Source organism: Hippopotamus amphibius, chromosome 11, assembly GCF_030028045.1.
Source record: "Hippopotamus amphibius kiboko isolate mHipAmp2 chromosome 11, mHipAmp2.hap2, whole genome shotgun sequence".
Taxonomy (NCBI): domain Eukaryota; kingdom Metazoa; phylum Chordata; class Mammalia; order Artiodactyla; family Hippopotamidae; genus Hippopotamus; species Hippopotamus amphibius.
The window spans coordinates 64,325,853-64,347,231 of record NC_080196.1 but is presented as its reverse complement, the minus strand read 5'-3'; the positions used below and the strand labels follow the sequence as shown (position 1 = coordinate 64,347,231).

The following is a 21,379-nucleotide window of genomic DNA, read 5'->3' as shown; positions in this document are numbered from 1 at the left end:
AAGGAGAAGCTACCTCCCAATCTGAACTTTAAACTCCGTGATTTTGTACGTAATATCTAGATGGTAATGAAGATGGTAATGAAGATCATGATAGCAGCTTCCCAATCTTTGAGAAATAAGTTATCGAGTTTATAATAGTCAGGGAGTAAAGATGATATGGGTCCAGAAAGGAAACCAGATCACACAGACTGAAGTTATAGGGAGGCAAATTAAAGCCCAAATATAAAAAAAGAAATTTCTATCACTTACTGGTGCTCAGAAGTGACACTGGAGGAGCTTCCCTGGTGGTGCAGTGGTTAAGAATCCGCCTGCCAATGCAGCGAACGTGGGTTCGATCTGTGGTCCAGGGAGATCCCACATGCCATGGAGCAATTACGCCCGTGTGCCACAACTGCTGAGCCTGCCCTCTAGAGCCTATGAGCCACAGCTACTGAGCCCGAGTGCTGCAACTTCTGAAGCCCACATGCCTAGAGCCTATGCTCCACAACAAGAGTAGCCACCACAATGAGAAGCCCTCGCACCACAACAAGACTAACCCCCACTCACCACAACTAGAGAAAGCCTGTGCACAGCAACGAAGACCCAACACAGCCAAAAATAAATAAATAAATAAATAAATAAATATGTTTTTTTAATGACACCAGAAAGGTTATAAGGAGGTCTGTCTGCTATTAAACACTCACTAGATACCAGCTACAGAGGTCACCAACTGGTAAAGTTGATGCTATTATCCTCATTTTATACATGAAGAAATCGGACAAGTGAAAACTTTTCAAAGTTCACACAACAGGAAGTGCAAGATTAAGGGTTACTGACTTTAAAGCTCACGTATTTTCCCTAAGTTATATATCACACGGCCATTGGCTAAATGTCCATCTGTTGAGAACTTGTTTAGATGAATTCCTTCACTGGGTGAGGGTAAGTCCTGCCACTTTGATCCTTTAAGCACACAGTATCAGTGAGTCTGTTCGTGAAATAATAAACTTTCCTAAGAATGAATGTTTAATGATCTGCCTCATAAAACCATAAAGTAATAGGAGTATTGATAGTATTTTTAAATGAATCTAAAGAGATCAGTTTGAGTTGAGGGAATGATAAATGCTCTCAGTGAGGGGCACTTGCCACCTGATCCCGAGTTTCGTTAGAAAAGCACTTAATTGGTCTCTGAATACAATTACTTCTAGGCCAGCTGCCACCCTAACTCTGCTATTCTGAAGCATTTCTGTAGCACATTTACTGGTAAAGAGAAAGTTCAATACTTGTCAAAATAGAGCCATGTGCCTTAATATCTGTTATGAACCATAAACATGGGCTTGAAGAAAGCTTAATAGTTAGAAGCAGAGACAAACAGACATTTGTTGAAAGTCTACTGTGTTCTAGACACAGTCCAGAAATTACCCATTCAGAGGAAGGTGGGCAGATGGCCAGGAACTCAGATGCTGATGTAGCAAGCGGCCCATCTGCAGGGGATGGTGAGGAGACCTGCTTGTGCCCAGCAGAGGTTCTTGGGGGTAGAGAGCAGTGGGAAATGTTGTGGGGTACGTAGTATGGAAGAGCGCAGAGCAGCTTGGATTCTGAGAAGAACATTCAGCCCTGGTGCTGCGGGCATCAGAAGCCACGCTGGATCCTTGAGTAGAGGAGTGGGATGAGGAAAGTAGTTCAAGAACACAGGAAGCACGCTGTGTTAGGGAGGAGCTGGAGGCCACAGTGTCAGGAAGAGCAGTGGTTGTTTTCAGAAAGGAGTTGCCTCTGAGGTTGACAGGAAGCTTTGCAAGACAGACAAGAGTCGTAATGAGGCACTTACTGTGTGCCAGGCAGTGCTCCCGGTGCTTTAGGCTTTAGGCGCTCATTTATCCTTACAACAGTCCTGTGAAATAAGTAGTAGTAATACCATCAGCCCCATCTTCCAGATGAGAAAACTGAGGCTTCTAAAAGCAATTGACCTAAAGTCACCAAGAAAAGAAGCCCAACATTCAGCCTGTGCTCACCTCCCAGCCATGCTCTAATGACCAATCGCAGTACATTTAAAATGATTATTGGATGATGTTAGTATCTGGTATCATCTAACTGTTTTAAGTCACAGCTTGAGTAGACTGTTCTCAGAAGCAGCAGACACCCCAGGGCTGAGTTTGTGTTCCTTGAACATGGTCAACAACCTGACCTCCATGCCGGATACACGTGCTCCCTTCCCCCCAGAACCTGAGGGATATGGGACAGACCTTTGCAAGTCTTAAAGTTAAACTTATATTCTAATAAAGATAAAAATCAAATTAAGTGTACAGGTTAGATCTGTAGTTGTTTTAACAACTACAACAACAAAAACTTCGGGAAAGGATTCGTCATTTTATTTATTTATTTATTTATTTATTTATTTATTTATTTATTTATTATTTTGTGGCTGCGCTAGGTCTCTGTTGCTGCATGAGGGCTTTTCTCTCGCTTTTCTCTAATTGTGGTGAGCAGGGGCTACTCATCGTTGCCGGGCTGGCTTCTCAGTGCAGTGGCTTCTCTTGTTGCGGAGCACGGGCTCTAGGCATTTGGGCTACAGTAGTTGTGACACATGGGCTCAACAGTTGTGGCTCGCGGGCTCTAGAGCGCAGGCTCAGCAGTTGTGGCGCATGGACTTAGTTCCTTCGCGGCATGTGGGATCTTCCCAGACCAGGGATCGAACCCGTGTCTCCTGCATTGGCAGGCGGATTCTTAACCACTGTGCCACCAGGGAAGTCCCTGTAGTTGTTTTATTTATAAACATTCTCACTTCCTTCCCACACACACGGCAAACCATATGCATACGTTTTTCTTCCCCCAGGGGCTCAAGATCTGGATCGCATCCGACTGTCCACCTACAGAACAGCATGCAAGCTGAGGTTTGTTCAGAAGAAATGCAATTGTAAGTATGCCAGTTGTTTGGACTAATTACCCTCATGAATCCTATGCTTTACATTTGTTACCTAGTTTATTAAAAGTAGGCTTTCTTGCAAATATTGATAAAAATATGTTTACACAACAATAAAGGAGCATCATGATACACAAATGGTAGAAAGACTATCCCCAGGCAATTCTGAAGGCTTCGTGACTCAACTGCTAACGTATTGGAATGCATGAGCCTCTGGCTGTGTATATAATCCTGCCCTTGGAATGGTTCCAGTCCGGATGGATGGTTTCTCTTTTCTCTAGCTTTCGTATTGTAAATGCAATGTCATCAAAATGGTTTCCAAGAACTTTAGAAAATATCAAACAGTAAGTCCTCCTTATGTTTCCCTTACAAATAGAGGAAAATGTTTACAAGCTCCTGGAAAACATTTAAGTTTCTTTCTGAAACTACAAAAATTAGCCCTTTGTATCAGAGTATTAACTACTTTTGCCTACATCAGACAATAGCAAGAGAAGAGACAACAATATGTAAAGAAACAAAGAAACTTGCTTCAACTTTTTCCCAAATTTTTACATGTCAGGAACAAGCTAGCTCACTACTTACAGTGAGCGTGTTCACATTCCCTGCCAGGTCAATGCTTCTGTCAGATTATCACATCCATTTTCTCCTGGGAAATGTATTGCTTCAGAGTTCGTGTATATGAACTTACTCTTGCCTTTTTTGAAAACTGCTATAAAAAATTAATACTGTTCTCATTTTCTAATTAGTATTGGATGAACTTTAAAAATGAAAACCATAATGTTTTCCTGCATACATAGACGTAGTTCTTGAATACGTGGCATGGGGACTCGGCTCTTGATGAATGTAGAAACCAGCCGTGTCCACATCTCTGCCCTCCCAGAGTCTCCCCCAGATGCTTCTTGGGGCCCTGGGCTTCTCCCACCCCCAGCCCCAGGCTCCTGGGTTTACAGCTAATCCTGACTGTGGGGGAGGGCAGGGTGCGGCTACTCCTCAAGCTGCAGCTTTTTCTCCAGCCCCAGTAACTAGAAAGGGGCAGGACAAGAAGGGAGAAAAAACATAGGTGGGTCAGATATCAAAGATGTGTGTTGACTCCTCACAGGAAGCTAAACCAATCCCCCAAAATGCAGTGAGAAGAACATTACAGATGTGGGAAGGAATCTGGGGTTGTACTTGCAGTCCTGGGTGTTGATAAGTAATAAAAGCCCTTTCGGGGACTGGTGTTAAAGGACTAGAAAATGCTCCCACAGAAGAAAAGCTTTCCCTCCCCCCTCAACCCCATCACCCATATTTAAACAAAAGGAAGAATCTCCATGTTTTCAGAAATGAAAAAGTGATGGAACCCTCCGGCTTTCTTTCCTCGTTACCACTCCAATGGCTCTCAAAATAGAGGGAGTTCTGTCCACTTAAAGTTTTGCCTTGCAGAGCCTTCCTTAGGCTACTTTCAATAGAGATGGAGAATTTTAAAAATACATTACAAAATGGTAAGGATGAACCAATTAATAACTAACTAATTAAATAAATAAATAAGGAAAAGGAAGGAGAGAAGGAAGGAAGGGAGGGAGGGAAAGGGAAGGGAAGAGATGGGACGGGAAGGGAAAAAGAAAAGAAAAAAAGAAAAGAAAAGAAAAAGAAACGAAAAAAGACCCGTATTGATTTGGCAACCCCGCAGCCAACATGACAAGGAACATACATAACTGGGCCTAGCAACCCACAGGCCACATCCCGTTCCTCCCACTCTCTGATAAAGGTCCTTTCTCATTCTTGGGTACCTCCTTTTCCTGTGCTTCTTTGGCCTTATCCTTTTTCTACGTGCAGAATTGTCATAGTCTCATTGACCCTTTTGGAAAACAGTGGGGAAAACAGTGACCTTCTTGGAAAACAGTGCTGATCCATCCCTGTCCAGTTGTCCCTCAGTGCATCTGTTCATTTACCCCTTAATTAGGAAGCTTATAATGAGTTCCTACTATAGGGTTAGCACTGCACTAGGTACCAAGGATAGAGCAATAGCGAATAAGATGTGATCCCTGCCTTAAAGTTGCCCGAAGTCTAATTGGGTAGATGGATTTTTAAACAGACGTATAAAACAGTGTGGAAGTATAATGATAGGAATAAGGGCACAGTGTTCGGGACCATCAAGAAGGCAGTGCCCTGACCTGGATGTGGGGGCTGCTGACGGGACTTTCCTGGAGAGGGATATATCTGGGCTGAACCTTAAAGAATTAGTAGACATTATGCAGGGAAGTGTTATTTGCTTTACAAGGCACCTTATAAACATCATACATTTTAGAAAGAGGAAAAATATTACATTCTATACAAACTAGACAAAACTAAGGCTCAAGGAAGAAAAACAAGCATATGTTGAATGCTCTTCTAAAATTGTTTCATTTTAAAATTGTTTCTACCTTGATCACAAGTCTTAAATGCACGTACTGTATATGTTTGCTGAGTTTTCCTTCCTGACAAAAAATATAACAGTTGCGAGGTTGAGGTAGTTGCAGAACGCTCACACAATTGAGCCTGGTTTATGTTCATCAAAATTGAAATCTTCCTTTCAGGAAGGTAACCAGAAGCACTGGTGTTTATGACATAAGGTTTGTCAACATTGAATATACACCCCTGTATTAGAGGAGGATACTTTTTGTCTGCAATAAAACCTAACCCATGATAAATTATGGTACCTAATAATGGAGTTTTACTCTACAATAAAAGAAATAAGAAAAAAAATCCAGAAAGTGTGCTTGTAAGTGCATTGATTTATTGAAAACTCTTACATTGTATTTACTTCATGGAAATCAGTGGACCTTAACTAGAACAAGTTGTTTATTTTTAGGCCCAGACCTTATTTACGGGTAAATTTTATTTTGTATATTAACAAAACTAAGCTTTAAAACTATATAATGAAAAGGGAGAAGATGCAAATCAACAGAATTAGAAATGAAAAAGGAGAAGTAACAACGGACACCACAGAATACAAAAGATCATGAGAGACTACTACAAGCAACTATATGCCAATCAATTGGATAACCTGGAAGAAATGGATACATTCTTAGAAAAATACAATCTTCCAAGACTGAACCAGGAAGAAATAGAAACCATGAACAGACCAATCACAAGTACGGAAATTGAGGCAGTGATTAAAAATCTCCCAACACACAAAAGCCCAGGACCAGATGGGTTCACGGGCGAATTCTATCAAACATTTCGAGAAGAGTTGACACCTATCCTTCTCAAACTCTTCCAAAATATTGCAGAAGGCGGAGCACTCCCAAACTCATTCTACGAGGCTACCATCACCCTGATACCAAAACCAGGCAAAGATGTCACAAAAAAAGAAAACTACAGACCAATATCACTGATGAATATAGATGCAAAAATCCTCAACAGAATACTAGCTAACAGATTGCAACAGCACATTAAAAAAATCATACACCATGATCAAGTGGGGTTTATCCCTGGGATGCAGGGATTCTTCAATATACGCATATCAATCAACGTGATACATCATATCAACAAATTGAAGGATAAAAACCATATGATCATTTCAATAGATGCAGAAAAAGCTTTTGACAAAGTTCAACATCCATTTATGATAAAAGCTCTCCAGAAAATGGGCATAGAAGGAAATTACCTCAACATAATAAAAGCCATATATGAAAAACCAAAAGCCAACATCGTTCTCAATGGAGAAAAACTGGAAGAATTCCCTCTAAGAACAGGAACAAGACAAGGGTGTCCACTCTCACCACTGTTATTCAACATAGTTTTGGAAGTGTTAGCCACAGCAATCAGAGAAGAAAAAGAAATCAAAAGAATCCAAATTGGAAAAGAAGAAGTAAAACTGTCACTCTTTGCAGATGACATGATATTATATATAGAAAACCCTAAAGACTCTAGCAGAAAACTGCTAGCACTGATTGATGAGTTTAGTAAAGTAGCAGGATACAAAATTAATGCGCAGAAATCTCTTGCATTCCTATACACTAACAATGGAAGAGCAGAAAGAGAAATTAAGGAAACTCTCCCATTCACCATTGCAACAAAAAGAATAAAATACCTAGGAATAAACCTGCCTAAGGAGGCAAAAGATCTGTATGCAGAAAACTTTAAGACATTGATGAAAGAAATCAAAGACAACACACACAGATGGAGGGACATACCATGTTCCTGGATTGGAAGAATCAACATCGTGAAAATGTCTGTACTACCCAAAGCAATTTACAGATTCAATGCAATCCCGATCAAATTACCAATGGCATTTTTCACAGAACTAGAGCAAGAAATCTTACGATTTGTATGGAAACGCAAAAGACCCCGAATAGCCAAAGCAATCTTGAGAAGGAAAAATGGAGTTGGTGGAATCGGGCTTCCTGACTTCAAACTATACTACAAGGCCATAGTGATCAAGACAGTATGGTACTGGCACAAAAATAGAAAGGATGATCAATGGAATAGAATAGAGAACTCAGAAGTAAGCCCAAACACATGTGGGCACCTTATCTTTGACAAAGGAGGCACGAGTATACAATGGAAAAAAGACAGCCTCTTCAATAAGTGGTGCTGGGAAAATTGGACAGCAACATGTAAAAGAATGAAATTAGAACACTTCCTAACACCATACACAAAAATAAACTCCAAATGGATTCAAGACCTACATGTAAGGCCAGACACTATAAAACTCCTAGAGGAAAACATAGGCAGAACACTCTATGACATACATCAAAGCAAGATCCTTTTTGACCCACCTCCTAGAATCATGGAAATAAAATCAAGAATAAACAAATGGGACCTCATGAAACTTAAAAGCTTTTGCACAGCAAAAGAAACCATAAACAAGACTAAAAGGCAACCCTCAGAATGGGAAAAAATAATTGCCTATGAAACAACGGACAAAGGATTAACCTCCAAAATATACAAGCAGCTCGTGCAGCTTCATACCAAAAAAGCAAATAACCCAATCCACAAATGGGCAGAAGACCTAAATAGACATTTCTCCAAAGAAGACATACAGATGGCCAACACACACATGAAAAGATGCTCAACATCATTAATCATCAGAGAAATGCAAGTCAAAGCCACAATGAGGTATCACCTCACACCGGTCAGAATGGCCATCATCACAAAGTCTGGAAACCACAAATGTTGGAGAGGGTGTGGAGAAAAGGGAACTCTGCTGCACTGTTGGTGGGACTGTAAGTTGATACAGCCACTATGGAAAACAATTTGGAGGTTCCTTAAAAAACTACAAATAGAACTACCATATGATCCAGTAATCCCACTCCTGGGCATATACCCAAAGAAAACCATAATCCCAAAAGAAACTTGTACCATCATGTTTGTTGCAGCACTCTTTACAATAGCCAGGACATGGAAGCAACCTAAATGCCCATCAACAAATGAATGGATACAGAAGATGTGGCATATATATACAATGGAATATTACTCAGCTATAAAAAGGGATGAGATGGAGCTATATGTCATGAGGTGGATAGAACTACAATCTGTCATACAGAGTGAAGTAAGTCAGAAAGAGAAGGACAAATATTGTATGCTAACTCACATATACGGAATCTAAAAATGGTACTGATGAACTCAGTGACAAGAACAAGGATGCAGATACAGAGAATGGACTGGAGAACTAGGGGTATGGGAGGGGGCGGGGGGTGAAGGGGAAACTGAGAAGAAGCGAGAGAGTAGCACAGACATATATATACTACCAACTGTAAAATAGTCAGTTGGAAGTTGTTGTATAACAAAGGGAGTCCAACTCGAGGATGGAAGAAGCCTTAGAGGACTGGGGCAGGGAGGGTGGGGGGGACTTGAGGGGGGGGAGTCAAGGAAGGGAGGGAATACGGGGATATGTGTATAAAAACAGATGATTGAACCTGGTGTACCCCCCCCAAAAAAAAAAAATAGCACATAGATTAAAAAAAAAAAGAAAAGAAAAAAAGATTATCATAAAGCATTAAGTAGGATCACAAACTAGATTATACAAAATGATATAATTGAGTTTTTTTTTTTTAATATAATGGAAGGCTAGGAAGAAGTCCAAGAAAGCATCATGGAAAAGATAGGATTTGCTCTGTGCTCTAAACTATGGGTAAATCTGAACTATAAATATACTCTTTGAAGACAAATAAAAAAAAAAACTATATAATGGAAGAAAAAACATAAAAACTAACACTTGTGAAGTCATCATCTAGAAAAAATAAATGTTGTCTGGATATGGAGTGTATAGGCTTTTAGGAGATTTCTTTTTTATCTAGATTCAAAGATCAAAAGAGTTGGTTGATTCCCCACCAGAATAACTTCATTCTTCTCATTGGCAGATGTGCATTTTTTAAAAATTGGACTCAATTACTGTTTTTAACTTCATAAGTAAAAATGTTGTGGAAACTTGTTTTCTTTAATATCTACTCAGTATTACTGTATAATACAGTGTTGCCTCTTGGTCCACAAAAAAGCATTGGCCGACCTCTGCTAGAAGAGAAGAGTTGTAAGAAGCCCATCTTTATCAGACTCACTGATGCAGAGAACAAACTAGTGGGTACCAGTGGGGAGAGGGAGGGGGGAGGGGCAAGGTAGGGATGGGGATAAAAGGTACAAACTATTATGTATAAATAAGCTACAAATTATACTGCACAATGCAGCGAACATAGCCAATATTTTATAATAACTATAAATGGAATATAACCTTTAAAAATTGTGTATCACTATATTGTACACCTGTAACTTGTATAATATCATACAGCTACTGTACTTCAATTTAAACAAAAAGGCCCATCTTTTTTTAAGGCAAAAGTTTCTTCATTCCTTCCCCTTTTCTTCATAGGCTCTATTTTCCAACTGTGCTTCTTGCCTTTCCATTCATTTTTGTACTCTGTCATACCCTCCCTCCCCTGCCATGACTAGCACATTCTGTAATAGGATAAAGGAAGGTGTCTAAAAGAAGGAGACAAGTTATTTTCTAGGAGGAATGGAAAATACAAATAATGTTACTAATACTCTTTCCTAATCACCAGCCTTCTCTTTAGCTTCCAGGTGTCCTGGTGACTTTCCACAAAATAAATACCCTATATGCCATTTATAAACATGTGTGGAAGTGGCAACATCTCAGCCTTTATTTTGAACAAATAACCATCTTCTCCTAGAACATGATTTCCTCAGTCAGCATTGACATGGTTAATGACCCAGATACCCTGTAATGTCAGCAGATCTCTTTTCAGAAATTACTTTGGAGTCAACAAAATGCAGCCTTAAGTTCATGAACAACAAAAGGCAACAAGAGAAATCGATCAGAAATCTCTAATCCTTCCTGTTTAATAGTGGGCACAAAAAAGCAAGGGGGCAAGAGGATCCTCTCCCTACACCCACTGCAGACACTGCACCATCTCTAGTTCTTCTGGTTACAGTCTGAATTTTCTATCTCTCATATCAATTAAAATTGAATTAAAATTTTGTTTAAAAGAAAAAGAAGACAAAAGGTATATGTTTGCCTCTGGGCCTTCGCCAAATATCTTTCCTCTAGTTGATGAAACATTTTTTTAAAGTATCCTTTATTCAATTTAAAGACAGAACACATGCTTTTGTCTGTAACATCTCTAAACTTCTTTCAGGATTTCTTGTGAATCAAAAAAAAATGCATTTACCATTTACCTAAATGTTTCTCTATCACTAAAAAATTAACCCAAGTGAGTGCTACCTATGTAGTAGGTCCTGAACAAATATTCTCCTATGAAAGAATGAATATGCCCCACTAGGTTCATTCTTCACCAGCCAAGTGAATGGTTTTATGCTACAGGAGTAGCCTTTAGATATTTTTTAGTAACAAATGCTAATATCCCGTTCATGTTTCTTCAAGCTAGTGTGCCAGCATATTCCTCATCTCTGCCCCATTTTTAAGTGTGTGGATTTCTGGCTGCCTGTGTCAGTTTTCTATCTTTGCATAACAAATGACCACACACTTAGCAGCTGAAAACAGCACACATTTATTATTTTGTTTGTTTGTTTTTATTTTTTTCCTTTGAAAAAGAATTTTATTGAGATATAATTGACATACAATAAACTGCATATATTTAAAGTGCACAACTGATTTTTTTCTTTAGTCATCTATTTTATACGTATGAATGTATATGTGGCAATCCCATTCTCCCAATTCATAAACACATGTTATTATCGCACTGTTTCCACAGGTAGAAACCCAGTCAACGTGGCTGGATTCTCAGCTCACGGTCTCAAGGGCTGACATCAAAGTGCTGGCTGGGTCTGTAGTTCTCATCTGGGGCTCCAGGTCCTCTTCCAAATGAACTGGCTGTTGATGGAATTCATTTCCTTATGGTTGAAGGACTGAGGTCCTCGTTTACTGCTGATGGACAGCTGGGGACAACCCTCAGTTCCTAGAGGCCACACACATTCCTTTCCACGTGGCTTCCACAGGCTTGAGCGTCTGCTTCTTCTTCCATGTGTTTCTCTGACTCCCTCCTCTGTGACCAGCCAGAAAAAAAACTTGGGCTTCTAAAAGGACTTGTGTGATTAGGTCAGGCCCACCCAAATAATCTCCCTATCTTAAGGTCAACTAATTTGGGACCTCAGTTACATATGCAAAATGCCCTGCAGCATTACCTGGATTAGTGTGTGAGTGAATAACTGAGGTATGTACACTCGATGTGCCAGTAACCTTGGGATGGTGCGAGGCAGGGCATCCGAGTATTCTGCCTACCACAATGCCCAAAGTTTAAAGTAAAAATGCAGGTAAGAGAAATAGCTCCCCACAAAGAGAGGTGTTTAAAAGAGAAAGGCAGATGGACTCTCTCCACTCAAGGAGTCAGAGGGAAGAGCAGGAATGTTCATGGTTAGGGAAATAAGTGACAGATGTCAAAACCTTGGAGCATAGGTATCTTTGTATTGTTCCAAATGTGTTTGATACACATTTTCATTCCTGATGTTGAATCATTCTAGACACTTGTTTCAAATAAAGACAAGTGGGTCATGCTAGGATACAGTGTTCCCCAAAATTCTCTGTGGGGAAGTTGGTGGTGGCGGCAGAACATAAACAAACCCGTTAAAGATGCCTGTGTGCCAGGTGATGGAAACACTGCTCCCCTCCAGGGCACACTGGACCGACAGCTAAAATGTCTCCCCTTAATTAGGGCAAACTTCTGATGCTTGTGATATGGGTTTAATTAAAGCTACCTCTTCCCTTTAATTGCCTTTATTTTTAAGATCTTAAAGATTCAGTGTTTCGTTTTCTTGGTAGTATTTTTATTTTTAGAAAATGCTGGAAGCTTTGTCTGCTCAAGCTGCTACCACTGCATGTGCAACCTGTGAAGTAAGCCGACACCTGTAGTTTTGTTTCCAGGCATCTGGATGTAACATCCATCAGTTTCCTTCCTCTCTCCTGCTTCTGCTTTATGCCAGGAAGCTGTGCCACTCTTACAATTTAGGAAAGAGCATCACCTTAAATGCTCCAGTCAGTTGGGAAAGAGTGGGGTGTGCAGAGGAACACCTTTCAATCTTCTCCAGCCCTATCTAAAGAGGGCCAGAGCAAGAAGCAATGAATGACCTTCCCTTAGTGGTGCGCCAAGCTCTCTTCCTGGAAGCCTGCGGGATCGGCCCAGAGCCAATCAGCAGAGCAGTGAAGGGATGCCCAGGGGGTGCTCTCCCGCAGCCTGGCTCCCAGGATCCCCGGGCTCTGGCAAACACTGCGAGAAAACAAAAGACAGTCAGGTGGACAGGGATGGAAGAATGGCCCCGCCCACATAACCACACCTGTGATCCTGCAGGAAAGTCATCCCTGATGATGCCACATTGATCTACTCCTCAGTGAAGCTTTATTGGCATTTTGTCCTTGTTATTAACAATCACGCGTTTATTCATTCAACAAATGTGGACTGAGATGTGCTGGGTTCCAAGCATTATGCGTAGACCATGGTGGAGGGGAAGTATGGTAATATTTCTTAGTGTACAAATTTGGTATTGGAATAACCTCAAGTTTAGAATCTAATGATGTGTCCTCTTTATTCAAAGCTTCCTATTTTGTTAATATCAGATATTGGATTGGCCAAAAGTTTCGATCAGCTTTTTCTGTAAGATGATTCTAGTAGCACTTAGTTGTCTTTAACATCATTCGAAACAATTTTGTTAGATTGTATGTGACAGCTGTCCTATCAGCATGCGTTTAAAAAAAAGACATCACAATTGGTGAGTTTTTGTGTAGCCATTTTAATATTGAAGATGGAAGAAAAAAGCAACATTTTCGGCATATTATGCTTTATTATTTCAAGAAAGGTAAAAATGCAACTGAAACACAAAAAAAAGATTTGTGCAGTGTATGGAGAAGGTGCTATGACTGATTGAATGTGTCAAAAGTGGTTTGTGAAGTTTCGTGCTGGAGAGTTCTTGCTGGAGAGTGCTCCGCAGGTGGGTAGACCAATTGAAGTTGATAGTGATCAAATCGAGATATTAATTGAGAACAATCAACGTTATACCACATGGGAGACAGCCAACATACTCCAAATATCCAGATCAAGCGCTGAAAATCATTTGCCCCAGCTTGGTTATGTGAATTGCTTTGACGTTTGGGTTCCACATAAGTTAAGCGAAAAAAACCTTCCTAACCATATTTCCCGCATGCGATTCTCTACGTAAACATAATGAAAACATTCCATTTTTAAAACAAATTGTGACAGGCAATGAAAAGTGGATACTGTACAATAATGTGGAACAGAAGAGATCGTGGAGCAAGAGAAATGAACCACCACCAACCACACCAGAGACCGGTCTTCATCCAAAGAAGGTGATGTTGTGTATATGGTGGGATTGGGAGTCTTCTATTATGAGCTCCTTCTGGAAAACCAAACTATTAATTCCAGCAAGTACTGCTCCCAATTAAACCAGCTGAAAGCAGCACTCGATGAAAAGCATCCAGAATTAGTCAACAGAAAATGTACAGTCTCACATCAGGATAACTCAAGACCACATGTTTCTTTGATGATCAGGCAATAACTGTTACTGCTTGACTGGGAAGTTCTGCTTCATCCGCCACATTCACCAGACATTGCACTTTCGAATTTCTGTTTATTTCGGTCTTTACAAAATTCTCTTAATGGAAAAAATTTCAATTCCCTGGAAGACTGTAAAAGGCACCTGGAACAGTTCTTTGCTCAAAAAGATAAAAAGTTTTGGGAAGATGGAATTATGAAGTTGCCTGGAAAATGGCAGAAGGTAGTGGAACAAAAAGTGAATCCATTGTTCAATAAAGTTCTTGGTGAAAATGAAAAATGTGTCTTTTATTTTTACTTAAAGACTGAAGGCATTTTTTGGCCAACCCAATAATACATACACCCTAAAACTTTGCTGTAATAAACTTATATCTAGCCTGTCAGTACCCTGAGAGAATTGTCATTTTCTCAAGAAAAAAAATTACATATAAATTTGGTGGTTGAAAGAAATGAGGTGTATCTATAGCTACTGAAATGGAGTAAGTCTGTAGCTATTTTTATTCCTTCATGGTGTTGGGCTAGGACTTTTGCTTCATCTCCTTTTCTATCAGCAATTGTAAAGTTCTGTTTGTTCCAGGTGAAGCAAGCATAGATGCGAAGTAGGTTCCCTTGGAAAAACACCAGATAAAATCATATAACTGAGAACTCAACTTCTAACTTCCCAATATTAGACGAGTGCCATGGTGAACAGTCAACTGCCCCACGATGTCTGTCAAGACTTGTCGTCAAGAGTTAAGCGTGTGGACCACTAGGCTACCTGAAAAGCTAATAATAATGGTACCAGCCCTCAATGAACTTAGTTTCTTAGAGAAATAGTGATTGTCAATGAAAGATCAAGTACGATTCATTTTAACCTTCAAATTCAACACGGATGAATAAGATGATGATGTTATATCATGGAGAAGAACAAGAAAAATTCGTGTGGCCTTGCAGAATCAGAATCTACTTTGAACATGGTCATAATCATCATTTTCTTCTCATTTTTTATTCCCGGAGGGTTCAATCAGTGATGGGTGGGACTCGATTAGAATCAGTGCTTTAGGGTGCGTTTCCCCAGAAGGCAGACTCCACAACAAGACTTGTGTGGCAGTAGCTCTTTTGGAGAGTGAACCCAGAGCAGAACAAGAAAGGAAAGCCAATAGACAATTTGGGCGCCTCTAAGGAACCTCGTGAAATGTGCCCCAGGACTCTCCACCCGGGGTGAAAAGGAGGAGGCACTAATGCAGCTGCTCTGTCCTGCACTGGCCAAGGGTGGCCTGCAGGAAGGCGTTAATGCCCCTGAGCTTCTGGGTTGCACCTGTGCACATGTCAGGCAGGGTCTGTTATTTGTGCTGAGATGTCAGAGATTTGCAGTGGGAGCCTGAGGCCAAGTGCTGTCTGGTTGCGGCTCCACTGAACCAGTTGAAGTCTATGATGGCCAGTCCTGCAGGGGCTGGAGAAGAAAAGGGGAGCCAGAACTTTGAAAAGGCACAAAAGAGGAGTCTGGGGGCAAAAAGAGAGAGAGAAATTCCACTGAAGGTATCAGAAGGGGCTTCCTTGGGACACATGTGCTAACATCTTGAAAGACAGCAGACTAAAGATTATGTCTGATGAAGGGAGTAGACTGAGTAAAGGCTCGTACAAGAAAGCCAAGGGCACATTCTGGGATTGTGGGACATCTGGCTGGAGCACAGGACTATAGGCAGAAGCTGGAGGCTAGTGGGGGCTGAGGATAAAAGAACACAAGACTCAAGTCCAAACTTTGCTTTTCATGCTTAGAAGCTTGGGTTTACCCAATAGGCAACAGAGGATGGCATGACCAGAACTGAGCCTTAAAACATTTCTCAGGACAGATGGAAAAGGGTGGAAACTGGAGACAAGTGAGGAGGCTTACTGTAAAAATCTAAATAGAAGGCAATAAAAGCCCAAACTAGAGCAGTAGAATGTAGGGTAGAGTAAGGGCACATTGAAGAAACCTATGCAAAGTTATCTAGCAAAATCTAAAATGACTACCCAGAGAGGAGATAAGATACTAGATTCTCTTGCTTCTAAGGTTATTAAATATATTCTGAACAAAGATAAACATTGGCAATGGGAAATTAGTTATTGTTCAGATATTTCTTTTCATTTACCTTCTCTTAATTTTTACATTCCTTAGTACAATGCTTTGAAAAATAATAGGCTTAATAAATGCTTGTTCAATTGAACTTAGTTAAATTTAATTTACAGTATGACATCTATTGAGCCAACAATTATTATACCTAGTTTTGAATAATGATGCAAGTCTACAAACACAATTTAAGGAAAACTGAATACTTTTTCCTAATAGGCAATGGGTGTGCTGCCAGGGCCTTTGAGGACCGGCATGATATTCAATTTGATTTTACACCGAAAATACATCATAGATCTTTTCCTGAAGCTCTGTTATATCATCTACCTTAACCAGGAAATTAAAGTGAAACTAAAATGTTATGTTTGTAAGAAATGAAGCTTCTCGCCAAGGATCCTTAGCAAAGAGAACTATCTTGGTGATCAAAGCATGTGTTGGGAGCAAGGAAGATGCTGAGTTTGGAAGCATAAAATAATTTGGTGAACTACTCAGATGTTGTTTAGATTCATATTTTAGAATGGTATATAGCTTGTGGCTCACCAATGGAAATCAAGTCTGAAAATTGTCTTTTGCTAACATGTTCTTTCTGAACTCAGTGTTTGGTTAATGTGAGTGGTGGCTAATATCTTCAGTGTAATCACATCAAAACACATTTGTTGACCCTGGCAAAGCATCCCACTTAACTGAGTTCCTAACAGCTTTTTTAAACATAGTTTTGTCATGATTGAAGACCTGAATAAGGGCATAAAAATAATTTACTTGAAAAATCTTAACTGGCTAATTTGCACATGCCTTTCTCCACCAATGTTCCTGCGGTTCTCATTGATACTTTTTAAGTAAATTTGACTCAAATGAGCATCAGTTTCCTCTTCTTCCTGTCTCTTACTGAACTCCATCCTTTAAGTCAGGGGTCCCCAAGCCCCTGCCCCAGACTGGTACGGGTCCACAGCCAGTTAGGAACCAGGCCGCACAGCAGGAGGGGAGCAGTGGGCCATCCAGAGAAGCTGCATCTGCTGCTCCCCATCGCTCGCGTTACCACCTGAACCATTTCCCCACCCCACCCCTCCCCCGGTACGTGAAAAATTGTTTTCCGCAAAACTGGTCCCTGGTGCCAAAAAAAGGTTGGGGACCGCTGCTTTAAGTCATGTTCCATAGCAGTGGTTCTCAAACTTCCTTGTCATTCAAAATCACTGAAGGAGGCTTCCCTGGTGGCACAGAGGTTCAGAATCTGCCTGTCACTGTGGGGGACACGGGTTCGAGCCCTGGTCTGGGAAGATCCCACATGCCGCGGAGCAAGTAAGCCCATGCGCCACAACTACTGAGCCTGTGCTCTGGAGCCCGTGAGCCACAACTATTGAGCCCACACACTGCAGCTACTGAAGCCCATGGGCCTGGAGCCTGTGCACCGCAACGAAAAGTAGCCCCCACTCGCCACAACTAGAGAAAGCCCTCAGGCAGTAACGAAGATCCAACACAGCCATAAATAAATAAGTAAATAAGTAAATTCATTTAAAAAAAAATAAATCACCGAAGGAGCTACTTAAACCTATAGATGCCCTGGCCAAACTCCAGGCCTATGAAATCAGAGGCCACGATTTGAGACCCACTCACTGCTCTAAAGATCATCTCTGGTTTTCACTGCTGGGCTGGTTGGCTAGAGCTGGGGATCTGAATTAGCTGACATAGTAGTTGGAAAATGAAACTGAGCATTAAACTTTGCAGGATGGAAATTCTCAGTCTTTCTGTTTACTTACTGAAAAATTAGAGCCGTTTTATATAATGGGCCATAGAAAAGGTTACAAAGGTGTACTGCTTTCCAGTAAACCCAGCACAAACTCTGCTGGCCCAGTCAGATCAATACAAGATCTGATTACACCATGTCATTCACTGCTCTCTGCCATTGGTCCCTCCCTCCTCCTCCTCCTGGAGTATCCTCCCCGCCTCGTCTCCATGCATTCACGTGCTGCTGTGATTCAGGAACCGGCTTGAGCTCTACCTCCTCCTCCTCTAAAACCTTTCCAAAGTCTCCAGCCCACAATAGCATCCCTGTATGCTGAGCTCCAGTAGTTTTACTTTTTAATCTGCCCTATGAATACAAATGCTTGATAATATTGTGTCTTATACAGGGTTTCAGTTAGGCCTTCTGAATGTGTCTCTCCCATGGGAATTATAAGGTCTTTTATGGCCAGACTCTCCTATTGTGTTAAATCATCTATCACATCAAACATGTAATGTATTGAAGAATCTTTAAAATTTCCAGTTGGATCTAACTTCTTTCAAAAATATTATGGAATCTCATTTCTTGCTTTCTTTCCCACTCTGTATGGATAAGCACGTGGCAGCCTTTCTCCATATGTTAATGCCCGTACGTGCAATAGATGTATGATAAATAGTGATAACGTTGAAATTTTTTCTCATGAGCTGATGCTTTCTGAATTTCAAGCTAAGTATTTGATCTGAAAGTGAACTAAACTAGTCATCACTGTGATACAGTCTCTCATAGGTTTTTATAACATCACATCCATTAGATGGAAAACAAACCTGAAATTATAGGAAAAAGCTTGTATTAAGAGACAAATATCTATAACTGGCAGAGTGGAGCAAAGAATTGAAAGAATTTAGAGGGGATTTTTATAATTCTATCTGAATATGACAATAAATAAATAATAAATAAATAAATAAATTTTAATGCTATTTTCTCTCAAAAATAAGAGTAATGCCTAAAATGTATACAGTGCTTTACATTTTTACTGTTTTCCATTTTTGTTATTCCCAGGACACCCATAAAATAAGAAAGGTGAGTATTATTATTCCTATTGTACAAATGAAGAAAGACTTGGATCCAAATCTATTAAGTACATTTTTTTTGGTATAAGAAAAAATAGATTGCTGTTGCATACTCAATGCACTTGTTTGCCAAATGTCTCTATTCTTCACCACCTACAAGTTCTGTATGATCAGAGACCTGCCTATCTTGTTCATGCTAATCCTAGAACCCAGAACAGGGCTGCCACATAATGAGGGCGGAACAAATCCTTAATATATAAATGAAGTTTTAGTCTCTGGGGTGGAAGGCTAAGAAAGAAGGCTCATAAGTGGCTGGGGGTAATGATTTTGAAGACGACCCTAAAGTTGTTCCTGGCACTCACGAGGGGATACATTCCTCTCCCCACTTCCTCACACCCCACCCTTGTGGCAGCCTGATCCACACGTGAAGCTCCTTAAAAGCATTTTTACTTAAAGTCTACTTGGGATTTAGAATACTGAATGAAACTTGCCATTGGAGAGCTGTCGTAGGAAAAAGACAATGCTGTAATGTGTGCTCATCTTTTAGTGCTAAAAGCATCAGAATTTATTGGACAACTAAAAAGATGAATCTCCGTAATTAACTCTTCTACAAGCCTACAAGCATATTTTCAGGATCTGCTCTGGGAATGCACACAATTTGGCACTCCCAACCCACAGTAGAAACTCGTCAGAAATACTGCCTGAACTTGGTTCTCATACTCTGAAGAGTGTGGTTACAAGGGAAAATTCATGCTGGGACTTCTCCTGAAGGTCAGGAAACTTAGGTCCAGAGAGGGGAGAGTTGGATGAGTTTTTAGGAGAAACAACACAGAAATCAACAGCACAGCTCTCCCTGCTGTTACCTGCGTGTCTCAGAGGTAGAAAAACAAGTCATAACAAAGCCTCAGATAACAGTCACCATGACTTTAAGTATTGCTGGCAAGGGTGGGTGGGGGCTGAGAGGGTATGTGTTTGGGCGTGTGAGCACCCCCGTCTACACACTAGAGGATATATGTCCCAATGGCATATCGACAGGTTGTCTTCAATTCCCAGCCTAACTGCAGTTTCCTTTTCTCCTAATTAAGAAAGCACAGCGTAATGCAGTGAGCGACCTTCTTGTAGATATGATTCTCTAACATTTCTAAAACAGTATATCGGCATAAAGAAAAACACACAATGTAAGAGTTGTGAGTTTAAGTTTTATTCAGGGTCTTTCTGAAGACTGTAGTCTGGGAGACAGTCTAAGGAGCTGCTCCAAAGAGGTATATATGAATATATACGAAATATATATGTTGGCTGGAAATAGAGGATGTCAAGTGTACATCTTGGTAAAAGATTACTGCTAGTCACAAAGAGCAGGTATCTCAGGTTAATGATTTTAGTGTTTTTCTATGTATGGGAAGATGCAAGAATCTGGGGTCATTGAAATTCTTCCAGAGATATGCATCTTAACTATCTAGGTGCCCTTTTATCCTAAACCCAGAATGCTTCATCCTAATTTTTCTTCCCTCAGGGCACACCGTCCGTGGCTGTGGGTTGCGATTTAACCCTAGTAAAACTGAATGATGAGTAACAGTCATTCTTTTTTCTTTTTTGGCTCACAAATGTGTATAGACATAATTATATAAATCATTCTTAAACTGCATAAATTAACTGAGAGTTACGAGCTTTTTGTAAGGTACCTCACAACCTGCTAGAACTTAGGAGGCTGTCTTGACGCCAGAGGACTGAGAACGACTGCCTTAGAGCAGTGTGTCTCGGACTTTAATGTGAATGCAAGCTGCCTGGGGTGGGGACCTGAGAGTCTGCACTTCTAACAAGCCTGGTGTCTTGCGACTCCAAGTGTTGTCCTGGACCAGCAGCAGTGGCAACACCAGGGAGCTATTTTATAGCCTTGTAGGTGAGGCCACTGTGCAGCCATGGTTGAGAACCACCATTCCAAAATGACAGCTGAAATCACTAGCAGATGATGGTTATTGACCCTCCGCAGCTGCAAGCCCTTTGAGAGCCTTCTAAAGGTTTATAAGTCAGTGATTGTCAGAGTCACCTGGAGAGCTTTGTCAAAACCCTTTCCCACCCTCTTTAATTTTGGAATCGGTAAGTGGTAGAATCTGGGACGGGGAATTGTGAGGAGATCTACTTCATGAGGTGTCTTTTGATTTTCCTATACTATCTGTACTTACCCACTCTTCCATATTTTACCCTATTTATATGATTCTCCTACTTCTAATAAAGTTTATGACATTGGTCATTTCTATCTGGTATAAATGAGTGTGGTGTTTTTGCACTTATCTCAGGGATACTTGAATTAAGTCGTGTATAACTATGAACTAAAGAGTCCATCTCCTACTAATAGAATATATACATCAGGAAACAGATAAGAAACATCCCTTGAGATCAGCAAACTCTTCCCTACCCAAATGCAAACACTTCCCTCCCACCCCCCATCCTGCCCCTGACCCAGCTCTTTTCTTCCTGATATTGCCAGGATTTAGGACAAGCTGTTGAAGTTTTGTCTATTTCCATTTACTTATAAAAACAAATCATGAGGTGTTAATAGTAAAATGAATAATAAAATATCTGAAATTAACACATTTTTAAGATTCTATG

At 40.5% G+C, this 21,379-nt stretch overlaps 1 protein-coding gene across 19 annotated transcripts in view; it reads left to right on the top strand.

Moving 5' to 3' along the window:
* DTNA (dystrobrevin alpha) overlaps positions 1 to 21,379 on the top strand; it is a 280,503-nt gene that overhangs the window by 147,208 nt on the left and 111,916 nt on the right. For all 19 annotated transcript variants that reach the window (XM_057698679.1, XM_057698696.1, XM_057698692.1 and 16 more), the window contains one exon: positions 2,810 to 2,890. In XM_057698679.1, coding sequence (XP_057554662.1) covers positions 2,810 to 2,890 — 81 coding nt within the window. The remainder of the gene's footprint in view (positions 1 to 2,809; positions 2,891 to 21,379) is intronic.